This window comes from Cyphomyrmex costatus, unplaced genomic scaffold (genome assembly GCF_001594065.2).
Source record: "Cyphomyrmex costatus isolate MS0001 unplaced genomic scaffold, Ccosl1.0 scaffold192, whole genome shotgun sequence".
NCBI classification, from domain to species: Eukaryota; Metazoa; Arthropoda; class Insecta; order Hymenoptera; family Formicidae; genus Cyphomyrmex; species Cyphomyrmex costatus.
The window spans coordinates 64,088-75,887 of NW_017275954.1; the positions used below are offsets into that span (position 1 = coordinate 64,088).

Below are 11,800 nucleotides of genomic sequence, written 5' to 3' on the forward strand. Positions count from 1 at the left end.
ATGCTTTAAGCAAAAGCTATCGCTCGCCGCTTCACTGCTGCGCCGCTCTGGGGGTCTATTCTGTACACGCTTACCGACAACTGTCGGGTTCATTAAGTAGCAATAACCAATGAGATGGACTGTTCTAGGAGAAAAGTGCGATTCTTATTGGCTATCGCTACTTAACGACACCGACAGTTGTCGGTAAGCGTGTACAGAATAGGCCCCCTGGTCTGTAGGCTCCTATAGGGCCTCTTTCACCAACGCTGATTAACTTAATCGACGATTAGTCCATTGGAATTGACCAATCGCGTCTGTCGTCAAAACTAAATGATAAGGGCCTCTTTCACTAACGCCGACTAACTTAATCGACGATTAGTCCATTGGAATTGACCAATCGCATTTATCATTTTGTTTTGACGACAGACGCGATTGGTCAATTCCAATGGACTAATCGTCGATTAAGTTAATCGGCGTTGGTGAAAGAGGCCCTTAAAGTCTTTTTACTGAAATGGTGCACAGAGTGCAATAAGTTGAAGTGAAACAGATGATATACGTTTGTTTCATTTCAACTTATTGCATTGTGTGCACCAGTTTTGAGAGTGCAGGTAAAAAGAACAGACCTTAGGTCATGTGATCGTAGACAATGCACGACATCTATACCGAAGAACGACGATAAACAAATTGATAAAAATGGCGTCCGCCTTGGAGAATCTTGAAGCTCAATTGGAGCTATTTATCGAGAATGTACGACAAATACGCATTATAGTGAGCGATTTTCAACCTCAAGGGCAAAATGTATTAAATCAGAAGATGTGAGTACTCATACAACATGCGTACATTCATATTTATACGTAGAAACATTTACCTTTATAAATTAACCTCGCAGCAGTTACTGCGATACGATACATTGTTGTACCATATTCGAACAATAATAAATTTCTGCGTGTACTTATTAGAAGTGCACTTTTGAAATCTGCTAGAAGTTAAATTAATTTAATAGATATTCGAGACGTTCCGTGGGTATTTCGTTAGGGAACGCATATCTTTTGAAACTAAGAAAAAATAACATTGTAGTCTTTAATTACTATAAATTATTTATAATCCACACTTAGTTAAATCTTCAAAGGTCTGTTCCTCTTTAACTAAATTAAATTTTTTATTTATCTTAACTTTATTTCTTTTCATGTTTGAGAAAAAAAGAAAAGGTAAACCCTGCATAAGAAGTTTAAGAAGTTTTAGCTAAAAATGGCTGTGTTCAGCAGACTCAATAGTTTTACAACCGTTTTATGATTCGTCTCTCTGATTGGATTATACTTTTAGATCTAATAGTCCTATCTCAGCAAAGGTTCATAAAACAGTTGTAAAACTGTTGAATCTATTGAATGCAATGACAGACCTTATATTTGTTTAGTCATAAATTATAATTAATATTACTAAAATATGAAATTTGTATTATATTTAATTTTTATAAATGTAAAAGTATCTAGATCCTATGAAAATATATCAGCTTTTACATCTATTTTTCCTTTTTTTATCTATATCAGGAAAAAGAAAGACAATGGTGTAAACACTGATATATATTTCAAGTCAAATATCCAGAACTAAATTATATAAACTATATTATATAATACTGATTTAAAAATAAATTTGTTTTTATAGTCAAGGCTTAGTCAATGGCTTACAGGAAATCGACAAGCTAAAGTCTCAGGTACAAGATGTCCATGTGCCACTGGAAGTATTTGAGTAAGTTCGATAATAATGATATTAATATGTATTTAGCTAACAAACCTATTATTACAAAAATATTTGTTTTAGTTATATTGACCAAGGGAGAAATCCTCAATTATATACCAAAGACTGTATAGAAAAGGCTTTGACGAAAAATGAACAAGTGAAAGGAAAAATCGATGCCTACAGAAAATTCAAGGCAAATATGCTGGTGGAGTTGAATCGAGTTTTCCCCAACGAATTAGCCAAATACAGAGCAATTCGCGGAGATGAATAGGATCATCTAGTTTCAAGGACCAAGATTTTGATAGACGTATGTCTCTGTGAACGCTGCCACACGATATATAATATATGTTCTTGGTAACTTCTATATTTATTAAGAAACACTTCTTAAACATGACATTTAAGATTATATTTTCTTGCGTATGTATGTGTGTGTGTGCGTGTGTATACAATATATATATATATATATATTGTAAGTATATCTATGAAATTTTCTAAAAATTAAAGAAACTTATAAAACATATAAGAGAGTGTTAAAATGTTTATATTTTTCCATTCCTAATTTAATCAACCTAACCTGCAGTAATTAAATCAACACTTGTGCACATTTTATTGAATAAGCATCGAACTTTTGTTTGTATTAAAACGCTTGTATGTTACGCTGGTATTATATACCAATAAGGCGTTACAAATTTTTATTTCGAAAGTATGGCATTTTTTAATAAATGATTCAAACAAGAGTTATTTGATTTCAAGAGAGAAATAAGGTATTTATTGTTTTTATTTGTTAAAAAGTTTTGAGATAATTTTTTTAAGATCAACTTTATTTTTTGAAATAGAAATTTGTTTTTTATAAAAGTAATATTTACTGAACTTTTTTATTCTATGTTTTTATATTTAAGGATTAAGGATAAATAATCAATATCTAATTAAATTAATGTTTAAAATTAAATCTATTTCAATATATTTTAGAATTTTTTCACGAAAACATCTTCATTAGCTAACATCTGTGGTGTTATTTGTGCACAAGCTCAAAGCTATCTATCATAGTTTTGCGCTGTAGGAACAGTTGATACAACACATTCATCATACCTAACATATTTTTTTTCTTCAGGACTTCATAAAAAAAATATGTTATATTAATTGCGTCTTAACGCGTGAAGATCTGATGGATAGAATACATTGTGCACAAGTAACATCACAGATGTTAACCTACTATTTCAAAGTATTTTCGTGAAAGACTTAAGAAATAAAATAAAAAACAGCAGATGCCATAATTTTTCCTTTTTGAAATCAAATAACTCTTGAAAAATTTTAAGTGTATTTTTGAGATAAATATTTGAGATTGTTTTTTCCAGATATGCTTTATTTTGAATATTTATACGTGAAATTATTTCATGATTAACATGTTAATGGCAAATTAAGAAATTGTTGCAATTTGCGAAAATATGATTATAGTAATAATAATAATTAATCGATAATTGATCAACGTAATTGGAATAAAAAACTGAAATCATTTAGAAATTGTCAAAATTAAAAAAAAATTTAAAGGGAAGGATGTAATAAGGAAAATCTTTATCGTATATTAAAATATGATAATTACCTGTTGATGATGCTTCCCATTTGGTGACACAGTCTACACAAGTGTTCTGTCTTGTTATTCGTTGAATGTCAAGAAAGATATAAAACAATGTTTGTGTCACCATATGCAAAGTACTAAATATCAAGTAACTTGCATGGTTAACCATAAAACAAATTTGTTTATTTTACAACTAGTTTTATAATGATTATAATATAATGTAAAATATGTTAAAAGTTCAACAATCGCACCTACAATTGTATAAAATTATCATAGCAATACATTTATCTCGTACAAATATTTTGTCAATGACGAACAGCTAAGTGAATATTTGATATTTACTTTCAGTTACATATATTACGTGTATTATGTGTTACTGGAATAATGCAGTAAAATTTGATAAGCTGGGAAAAAGAGGGAATCAATTTTAAATACATATGGATAAACGTTGATGCAAAGAAATACAGAATATCATTTATTATGCTAAAAATAATTATATAATTTTCATGACGTAGAATTTACATTACATTGAAAACAAAGATTAGATACGATAAAGTACAATTTTTAAGACTGATATTTCAGTAAAATTTGGCGATTTATTTATGACATATATATATATATAAATAAAATTTATATAATGCATACAATTTTAGTTTTGATATAACAGAATCCACTGTGATGCAGCGAAATAATTTACGTTTCATGCGCGTGCCATTTTTCGCACATTAAAGACATTGGTTTACCCCACTCGGCTTTTTCCCCTCTACTTCACAAACAGCATGAATGCGATCTTTGAGCGAAGGATAAAATCATTCTGCGGACGACAATCGAGCGTTCGACAGGCAGTAGCCCTGGCGATCACTAAGCGACATGTTCGCACCACTGATCGTTATTCTCGCGCTCCAATACGGCGCCAATGGAGCCGAAAGGTTCACGTGAGTACTATGCTGAAAGATTCGTCCCATTTTAACTTCATCGAATAATATTCGATACCGTAGATACGGGAAAATGTAACTTACATCAATTGTCACCTGGCCATTTTTACGTAGAAACATGTAAAAATCATTTTCACATTTTGGTACCAAAAGTGATATATATTTGAAATCTAATCGGTATAATTTCAATAGAATAAGATTTTGATGTCTAGATTTTGGTTCTTTAAAATTATGTCCGTCTCTCAATTTTCGATACCAACCGAATTTTCTTATTTTGTTACATTCTCTTTGTAATAGTCACCATTTGTTTCTACATGTGGCTGAATTTAGTGCATACATCTCGTACACCTTTAAAGATATTTTTGTAAGCAATAAAAAGAGAGGTAATTGAATTATCATTAATAAATTGTCAGTCACAAGACCTTTTTATCGTTTGAAAAACGATGAGCGATGCATAAAGAGGTATCTTCTTTAAAGCGGTCAAGTAATAGCTGGATCATTATTCGATTGCAACCGCATGAGTGTTAGTTTTAAATAGAAAGGTACACGGTGAAAGCAACAAGTGGGTGGATTCATTAAGAAATAGACCGCATCGATCGCCTCGACGTCTTCCCGAAGTTCAAAGACATTTGGAAAATTATTGAGTTCCTGCTACTTCTCGCACTTCTCGGATTTGAATACAACATGAACGTCTACTTAGAAATCCTTTCACAACATCGCGTCGTAACGGTGAACAGTAATAAAGCGGATGTAATCTGTCTCTTCTTTTCTTATAATGATAAGAATTATTTTTGTCTTCTGGTGAAATTATATATATATATATATATATATATATGTGTGTAAAATAATTTTACGTTCCTTTATAAAAAAATTTTTCTTTAATTATAATTGCAGACGTAATGAAATGTAATTTTAAATATTGAAATTAGGCTAATAGGTTAATTGCAAAAATTTGCTATTAACTTCGCGTTGGTAAGTACAGTTTGTTTATTGTTTACAAATTATATTTCATCATCTTATAAATATTATTTACTTACCAACAACTGTGTTTGATTATATTGGCACTTTACTCATATTTAGCAAATATTTAGATACGTTTTTGTGAAAAAGGTGAAAAGTCACTTTCATTATCTTCATGCTGTTAATTAAATTCTTATGTATTACTTTTCTACTTAAAATTTGAATTTGGATATATTTTAATTGTTTGCAAACTATACCTTATAATCAAATAAAAAAGAACAGCCTATAACGGTCAAAGCTTATTATAATTATATGTAGTTCTCCCATATAATTGCGCGTTAGTAACTTTCAGACATAACGTATATTTTACTTGATTAATGATATATTAAATCTGAAGATGATAAATTAAAATTCCATAAATAATTAGATCTTTAATTTATTCTTTATATATTGCGAAAAATATCACGTAGTTTTTGACGTTTCGTCCCGGCTTCCACTACTGGACTCATCAGTAAGGCATTGTAATGTAAGTCTATCTTTTACGCCTAGGTGAGATATTAAGTCGAGATTCTATATGAAAAGATATACGCGTGTCTCATCACTTACGAAAATTTGCGAATATCGTTACACCTCTGATGGCGGGTCGACGTAGTAATATACCTTATTTTTTAGTTGAATGAATGTGAATATTTGTAAGATAATCACAAAAATATATATATATATGTATATATTCATGAAATAGGTCAATTACGAGCTTTTGTATTCATCGAATACACTTTGCGCTTCTATAATAGACATTAGATTAGACAATGATTTTGTGCGTAATGTCCTTGTCATATCATTTATTGCGGGTAATATTTATTGCGAATTAGTTGATGCTATTGATAAATAAATGTAAAAATAAGATAAATTTTTAATTTATTGAAATTATGTTGCTATATATTACTAATTTATAAATAAGATTATATTATCGAAAAATATTAATAAGATTTGAACACTTATAATCACACAAGTACGTGACATACATTCGATGAGTCATTATTTCAACAATTTTAATCTTTTCAATTCTGTACATCTATTCTTTATAGTTCTTTTTAGTCTTTAATTAAACCAAAAAATTCATTATTTCTTTTTCTTTTATATCATTCATTTATTTATTTATTCTCTTAAAAATGTACCGATTACATTATTATTTACACTTGATATTGTCACTATGATATATAAAATTAAATAGATTAGAAAAAAATTATCAAATTCTCTCTTTTTCAAATTGCAGTTCTCCTTGGCATTACAAATGTGATAGCGGCATGTGCAAGAAGACATTGATCACTGAAAAGGACAACAACCCGATTCCTCTCGGTGTGTGTGAATTGTTCTGCGGCACAGGTACTCTGTGGCCGAAGCCGACAGGACATATGTCCATTGGTCAAGTCACGGCACAGCTTAATCCTGACAACATTGCGCTCGCCGGAATTTCCACTCGAACAGTGGCGGGAAATCTTCTTCAAAGGAACATTGATCGTTTGAAAGAGAATGTGAAGAAGCTTAGTGGTTCCGTATCTTTGAAAGCTACCGGGTCCAATTTAGCGATACGCTTTAAAGAAGGACTTAATTTTAATAACGTCAAGCTGACCTTGGAAACGGATGAGAGTTACATTCTCCAAGTATCTGCGAACGGCAATCAGGTAAGTTGTAACAAAGAAAGCTAAAAAACAAGAAGTATCACTTTGAATAAATTTGCATTCAAGTTCTCATTAAAGATATTAACGACTCGTTTTTGTGGACCCCAACTGTGATTAATTCGAGTATATTTATGTAAATATCGAGAATAGAAAACTGTCACGGATTTTTTTGTAAGAATAATCCGCTTGAGATAAATGAGACTGTTGGTTACTCGAACTAAAATATTGACGACAAAATTTTATGCATGGATCAATTAAACATAAAGACATAAAAATTTTTTTGTCTTGAGACACATTAAAAGTAATAAAAGTACATAGATATTGGTGTTATGTATTTGCTGTCTAATTAAGCTTTGAATTAATAATTATTTTATAAGGTCTCTGTTATTAAACTAGTGTACACCGTTAGAACTTAAAGTGAGATAAGTATATTTTGGATATATATATATATATATATATATAATATATATATATCATATATATTTGTCGAAAACGAGAAAGAGAATTCTAGTGTAGTTTAGAACAGGAACAGAAAACAGACCAATAGTACTCAACATTTCACAATCGGTATAATAAAGATGTAAAAACGAGTTTTTTTCATACATTTGAGAGAAGTACATATATCCATGTACTTCTATTATATGTAGCATGTATACATAGATATAATATTTCAATGTGTTTCATCATTAGGTCATGTGCTTCGTTAATGATCACATGATCTTTCTAATTGATCGTTATGTGACGCGTTAGTCAGATATAAATTAAAATTCCGCGGCATGACTGAAAATTTATACATATTTTTTATTCAGATCTTCTATTATATATATTTATTATTTCTCTTGAGGGTGCAATTGTGTACATTCTTGTAATTTAAACTTCTTTTAACTAAAAATTGTTTCTTTTTATTAACTTTTTACTCATTCCTTTCTTATTTTCTCTATTTTTCTATTTATTTCTTTTTTCTTTTTAAATCAATTGTTTCTTTAAAAAAAAAACTCACTTTTAATACATTTGCCGTTTATTAAAATTTATTAAAATAATTTCTAGGTGGAAGTCTTTATCACGGCGAACACGTATTTTGGAGCTCGACACGCATTGGAGACCCTCAGCCAACTGATAGCTTATGACGATTTGAACTCTAATATTCGTATAGCTAGCGATGTATATATCGCAGATGGTCCAAAATATCCTTATCGTGGAATCCTTTTGGACACTAGCCGAAACTATGTCGACAAGAAGACGATTTTGCGGACGATCGACAGTATGGCCGCATCCAAGCTGAACACGTTCCATTGGCATATCACCGATTCTCAAAGTTTCCCTTACGTCAGTAGAACATGGCCCAATTTTGTCAAGTACGGTAGCTACACGCCAAGCAAGATTTATACCTCTGAGACAATCAGGGAGATCGTCGATTATGCCTTAGTTCGCGGAGTTAGAGTTCTGCCAGAGTTTGATGCACCTGCGCACGTTGGCGAAGGCTGGCAGTGGGTGAGTAATAACTTCTGCATTATCAGAGCAAATAAAGATGATTTATGGTTTGACGTTCGATTCGTTTATATGTTAAATGGAAATTATAATGAGAGACGTGCTCATTTATTATGTAGAGAGTGTATTTTACACATATTATTAATAAATGTTATGATCATTAAAATATGTAATGTAAATTTGCAACGTAAACCATTAAAAATGTTTTACGAAGAAGAATTACTCTTAAAACAATATAATAAAGATCATTTTAACAAAATTTCCACACACATTTTATACATAATTTCTGCATAATTTTGTAATTTTTTAAAGAATTTCTAAAATTTTACTTTAATCTACAGTACTATAATGTTAACAAATAGGTTGGTGACAATGCGACAGTTTGCTTCAAAGCTGAGCCTTGGATGAATTATTGCGTAGAGCCGCCATGCGGTCAATTGAATCCTACTAGTGAAAGGATGTACGAGATTCTTGAAGGAATTTATAAGGATATGATAGAAGATTTTCAACAGCCAGACATCTTCCACATGGGCGGTGACGAAGTAAACATTAACTGCTGGCGATCACAAAACATTATCACCGATTGGATGCAAAAGAAGGGATGGAATCTTAACGATAGCAGCTTCTATTTATTGTGGGATTACTTCCAGGAAAAAGCTCTGGAAAAACTGAAGATTGCCAACGGTGGCAAGAATATTCCGGCTATCTTGTGGACCAGCGGATTGACGAGTGAGGACAATCTTAAACATCTGGATCCTAAGAAATATATCATTCAGATTTGGACACTTGGCAATGATCCAACTATCGGTCGGTTGTTGCGAAATAATTTCAAGATTATTTTTTCAAATTATGATGCTCTGTATCTTGATTGTGGGTAAGAAAACGTTTTGTAGAATTACGTTGTATAATCATATTTTTTTAACTATAATATATTAGATAAAAAATTCTCAAAACATTAATTATATTATTTAAAAAAAGCTTTTATATTTTATAAAGATTAAAAAAAATACCTATTTAACGATTTAAAAAATATACTTAAATATATAAGTTTTCTTCGGAAATTACAACATGAAAAATCGTAGAACATTTCAGGATTCGTGTATATAAAAAGTTTTAAAAAGAATTCTACAAAAGACATGGATTTTTTCAATATTTTTGAAAAGTGTGACGATTTGTACAAAAAAATCTGATTAGTATTATATAAAAATCTAAATAGTATTAAAATTATATAAAAATGATGAATTAAAAAAATTGTTTTAGTTTATGTAAAAATTTTTATTATAAATATAATATTAGGTGTAATAAAAAGAAATCCATTATTTTTCCAATAGATTTCATGCAAAAATAATGGAGATTTCTTTTTACTACACCTAATATATTAGACTATTTATAGACAAAAAATTAGTATTCATAATTATCACACTAATTGTCATGTTAAATAATAATATATTGTATGAACATACATACTAAATCTTCTTAAGATAAAATATGAATTTTTAAAATTTTTTTCGTAGATTTGGAGCTTGGATAGGCGAAGGCAATAATTGGTGCTCGCCGTACATTGGTTGGCAAAAGATCTACGAAAACTCTCCGTTAGAAATGATCAAAAAACAAGGATACGGAAATAAGAAGCATCTTATTCTAGGTAAATTCTCTGTTAAGATAATAATAAGATTTTATAAATTGTGCGTTATGAAATAATGTTAAAAATTTTAAATGAAAATTTTAATTTTAAATTCATTGAGTCATTGTTGCATTGTTAAAACTATTTGAGTTATCTCAATACATTAAAAAAAAAAAGAGAACGCTGAGAAATATTATTATAAGACTTGTCGTTTAAAACTAATTTAATAGAAAAAGATATACAGATTTGTTTAAATTATACATTTGTTAACACATCTAATTTATAACATTGATACGCTGAATAATTACAATTTGATTAATCACATAATTTGTATTTGTATTACATGTATTTGTTTTATATATTATATGTATTTTAGGTGGAGAAGCAGCACTTTGGACCGAACAAGCGGATAGCGCGAATATTGATATGAAATTGTGGCCGAGATCGGCCGCGATGGCTGAAAGATTGTGGAGCGAGCCGAATTCCAAATGGCATCACGCCGAACACAGAATGTTGAAGCATCGCGAGAGGCTCGTCGAACTACAAAAAATCAACGCAGACAGTTTGGAACCTGAGTGGTGCCTACAAAATGAAGGTTCATGCTACGCGTAAATTATAAATCTATGATATTATAAATATTCGTATCTATTTTGCTTTTACGTAATTTCATTATTATGTTTCTATACATCTGATATTAGACTAAAACATCATGTTTTAATTTTGTTGTCGTTTTGCTTTTTTTTACATTTTTTCCTTTCTTCATCTTTGTAGAAAAACCTCACTGACGTTTGACAAAAAGTTCAAAAATTTCATATTACTTCAGTCGATTACAATTACGATACAAAAATTATACTGCATAAAAATTAAATTTTTTTTTAAGAAAAACATACTTCATATTTAAAATAAATCACATATTTTTTTATTTATTTTATTTTATACAAACTTAAATATTTAATTATAAGAACGATCTGATTATTTGATAAGTTACGTCGTGATAATTATTACCATTTTATAAAATAAAATTTATGTGATTTATCCTCTAATTGTAAGATGATAACAGTATATATTATAATCGGAGTAAATCTTATCATCATATTTTTATTCACATTTATATTTTCGAATTGTGAAGAAAAATATATGGCTGCGGTTAGCAGAAAAAGCAGCTTTGCAACTGTTGAAAGATTATTTAATATAATTGCTTTATAGATTTATATTCACTGATGAAGTAAATGCAAAAACCAGTCATATAAAAAAATTTTACAACAGTTGTGTGTATCACAATGTACAAAGCTGCTTTTTCTGTTGAATGCAGTCTGTAAATGCTAGTCGTATAAACTAAATGTTATGGGTACATTGAATATTAGGATGATTGATTGAGAAGCTCTCATTTTTTTTTCTTAATGAAAATTATCCGTCAAAATTTATTTATCGCAGAAAATATGTGCTTGCCGTATATGATTGATACTTTTCGAGAACTACAATAATAAATTTCGATACACACATTATACATATACATTCCTATATATATTAATTCTCATACAATATATGCTGTGCAGCTCCATATGAGAACAGCGGACTTGTAAAACTAAATTTCGGATTCATTCCCTCATCCCATAAACAGATTTTAAATTCGTAATCTGTAAAGGCCGCATAATAGCGACAGTTTCCGCAATAAGCGGCTGGATGTAGAACACAGTAAGCAAAGACACCTACTTAATTTTCCTAAGATACCTACTTATTTTTCCTATGAGAATCCATAGGCATTAAAGTTCAATAATTGTGTCACAATGCATCTATCAAGATGTCATAAAGAAGATAC

General features: G+C 29.8%; 2 protein-coding genes across 2 annotated transcripts; both read left to right on the top strand.

The window, feature by feature from the left end:
- The first annotated feature begins 672 nt into the window (after positions 1–672).
- MED10 (mediator complex subunit 10) lies at positions 673–2,071 on the top strand. Its single transcript, XM_018538127.1, has 3 exons — positions 673–794; positions 1,642–1,725; positions 1,798–2,071. The coding sequence occupies exons 1-3, from the start codon at positions 673–675 to the stop codon at positions 1,985–1,987; spliced, it is 396 nt and encodes a 131-aa protein (XP_018393629.1). The 3' UTR covers positions 1,988–2,071.
- A 1,897-nt stretch (positions 2,072–3,968) lies between these two features.
- On the top strand, positions 3,969–10,699 carry Hexo1 (beta-hexosaminidase 1). Its single transcript, XM_018538054.1, has 6 exons — positions 3,969–4,227; positions 6,464–6,872; positions 7,917–8,360; positions 8,720–9,231; positions 9,872–10,002; positions 10,358–10,699. The coding sequence occupies exons 1-6, from the start codon at positions 4,163–4,165 to the stop codon at positions 10,591–10,593; spliced, it is 1,797 nt and encodes a 598-aa protein (XP_018393556.1). The 5' UTR covers positions 3,969–4,162; the 3' UTR covers positions 10,594–10,699.
- Positions 10,700–11,800: the final 1,101 nt, after the last annotated feature.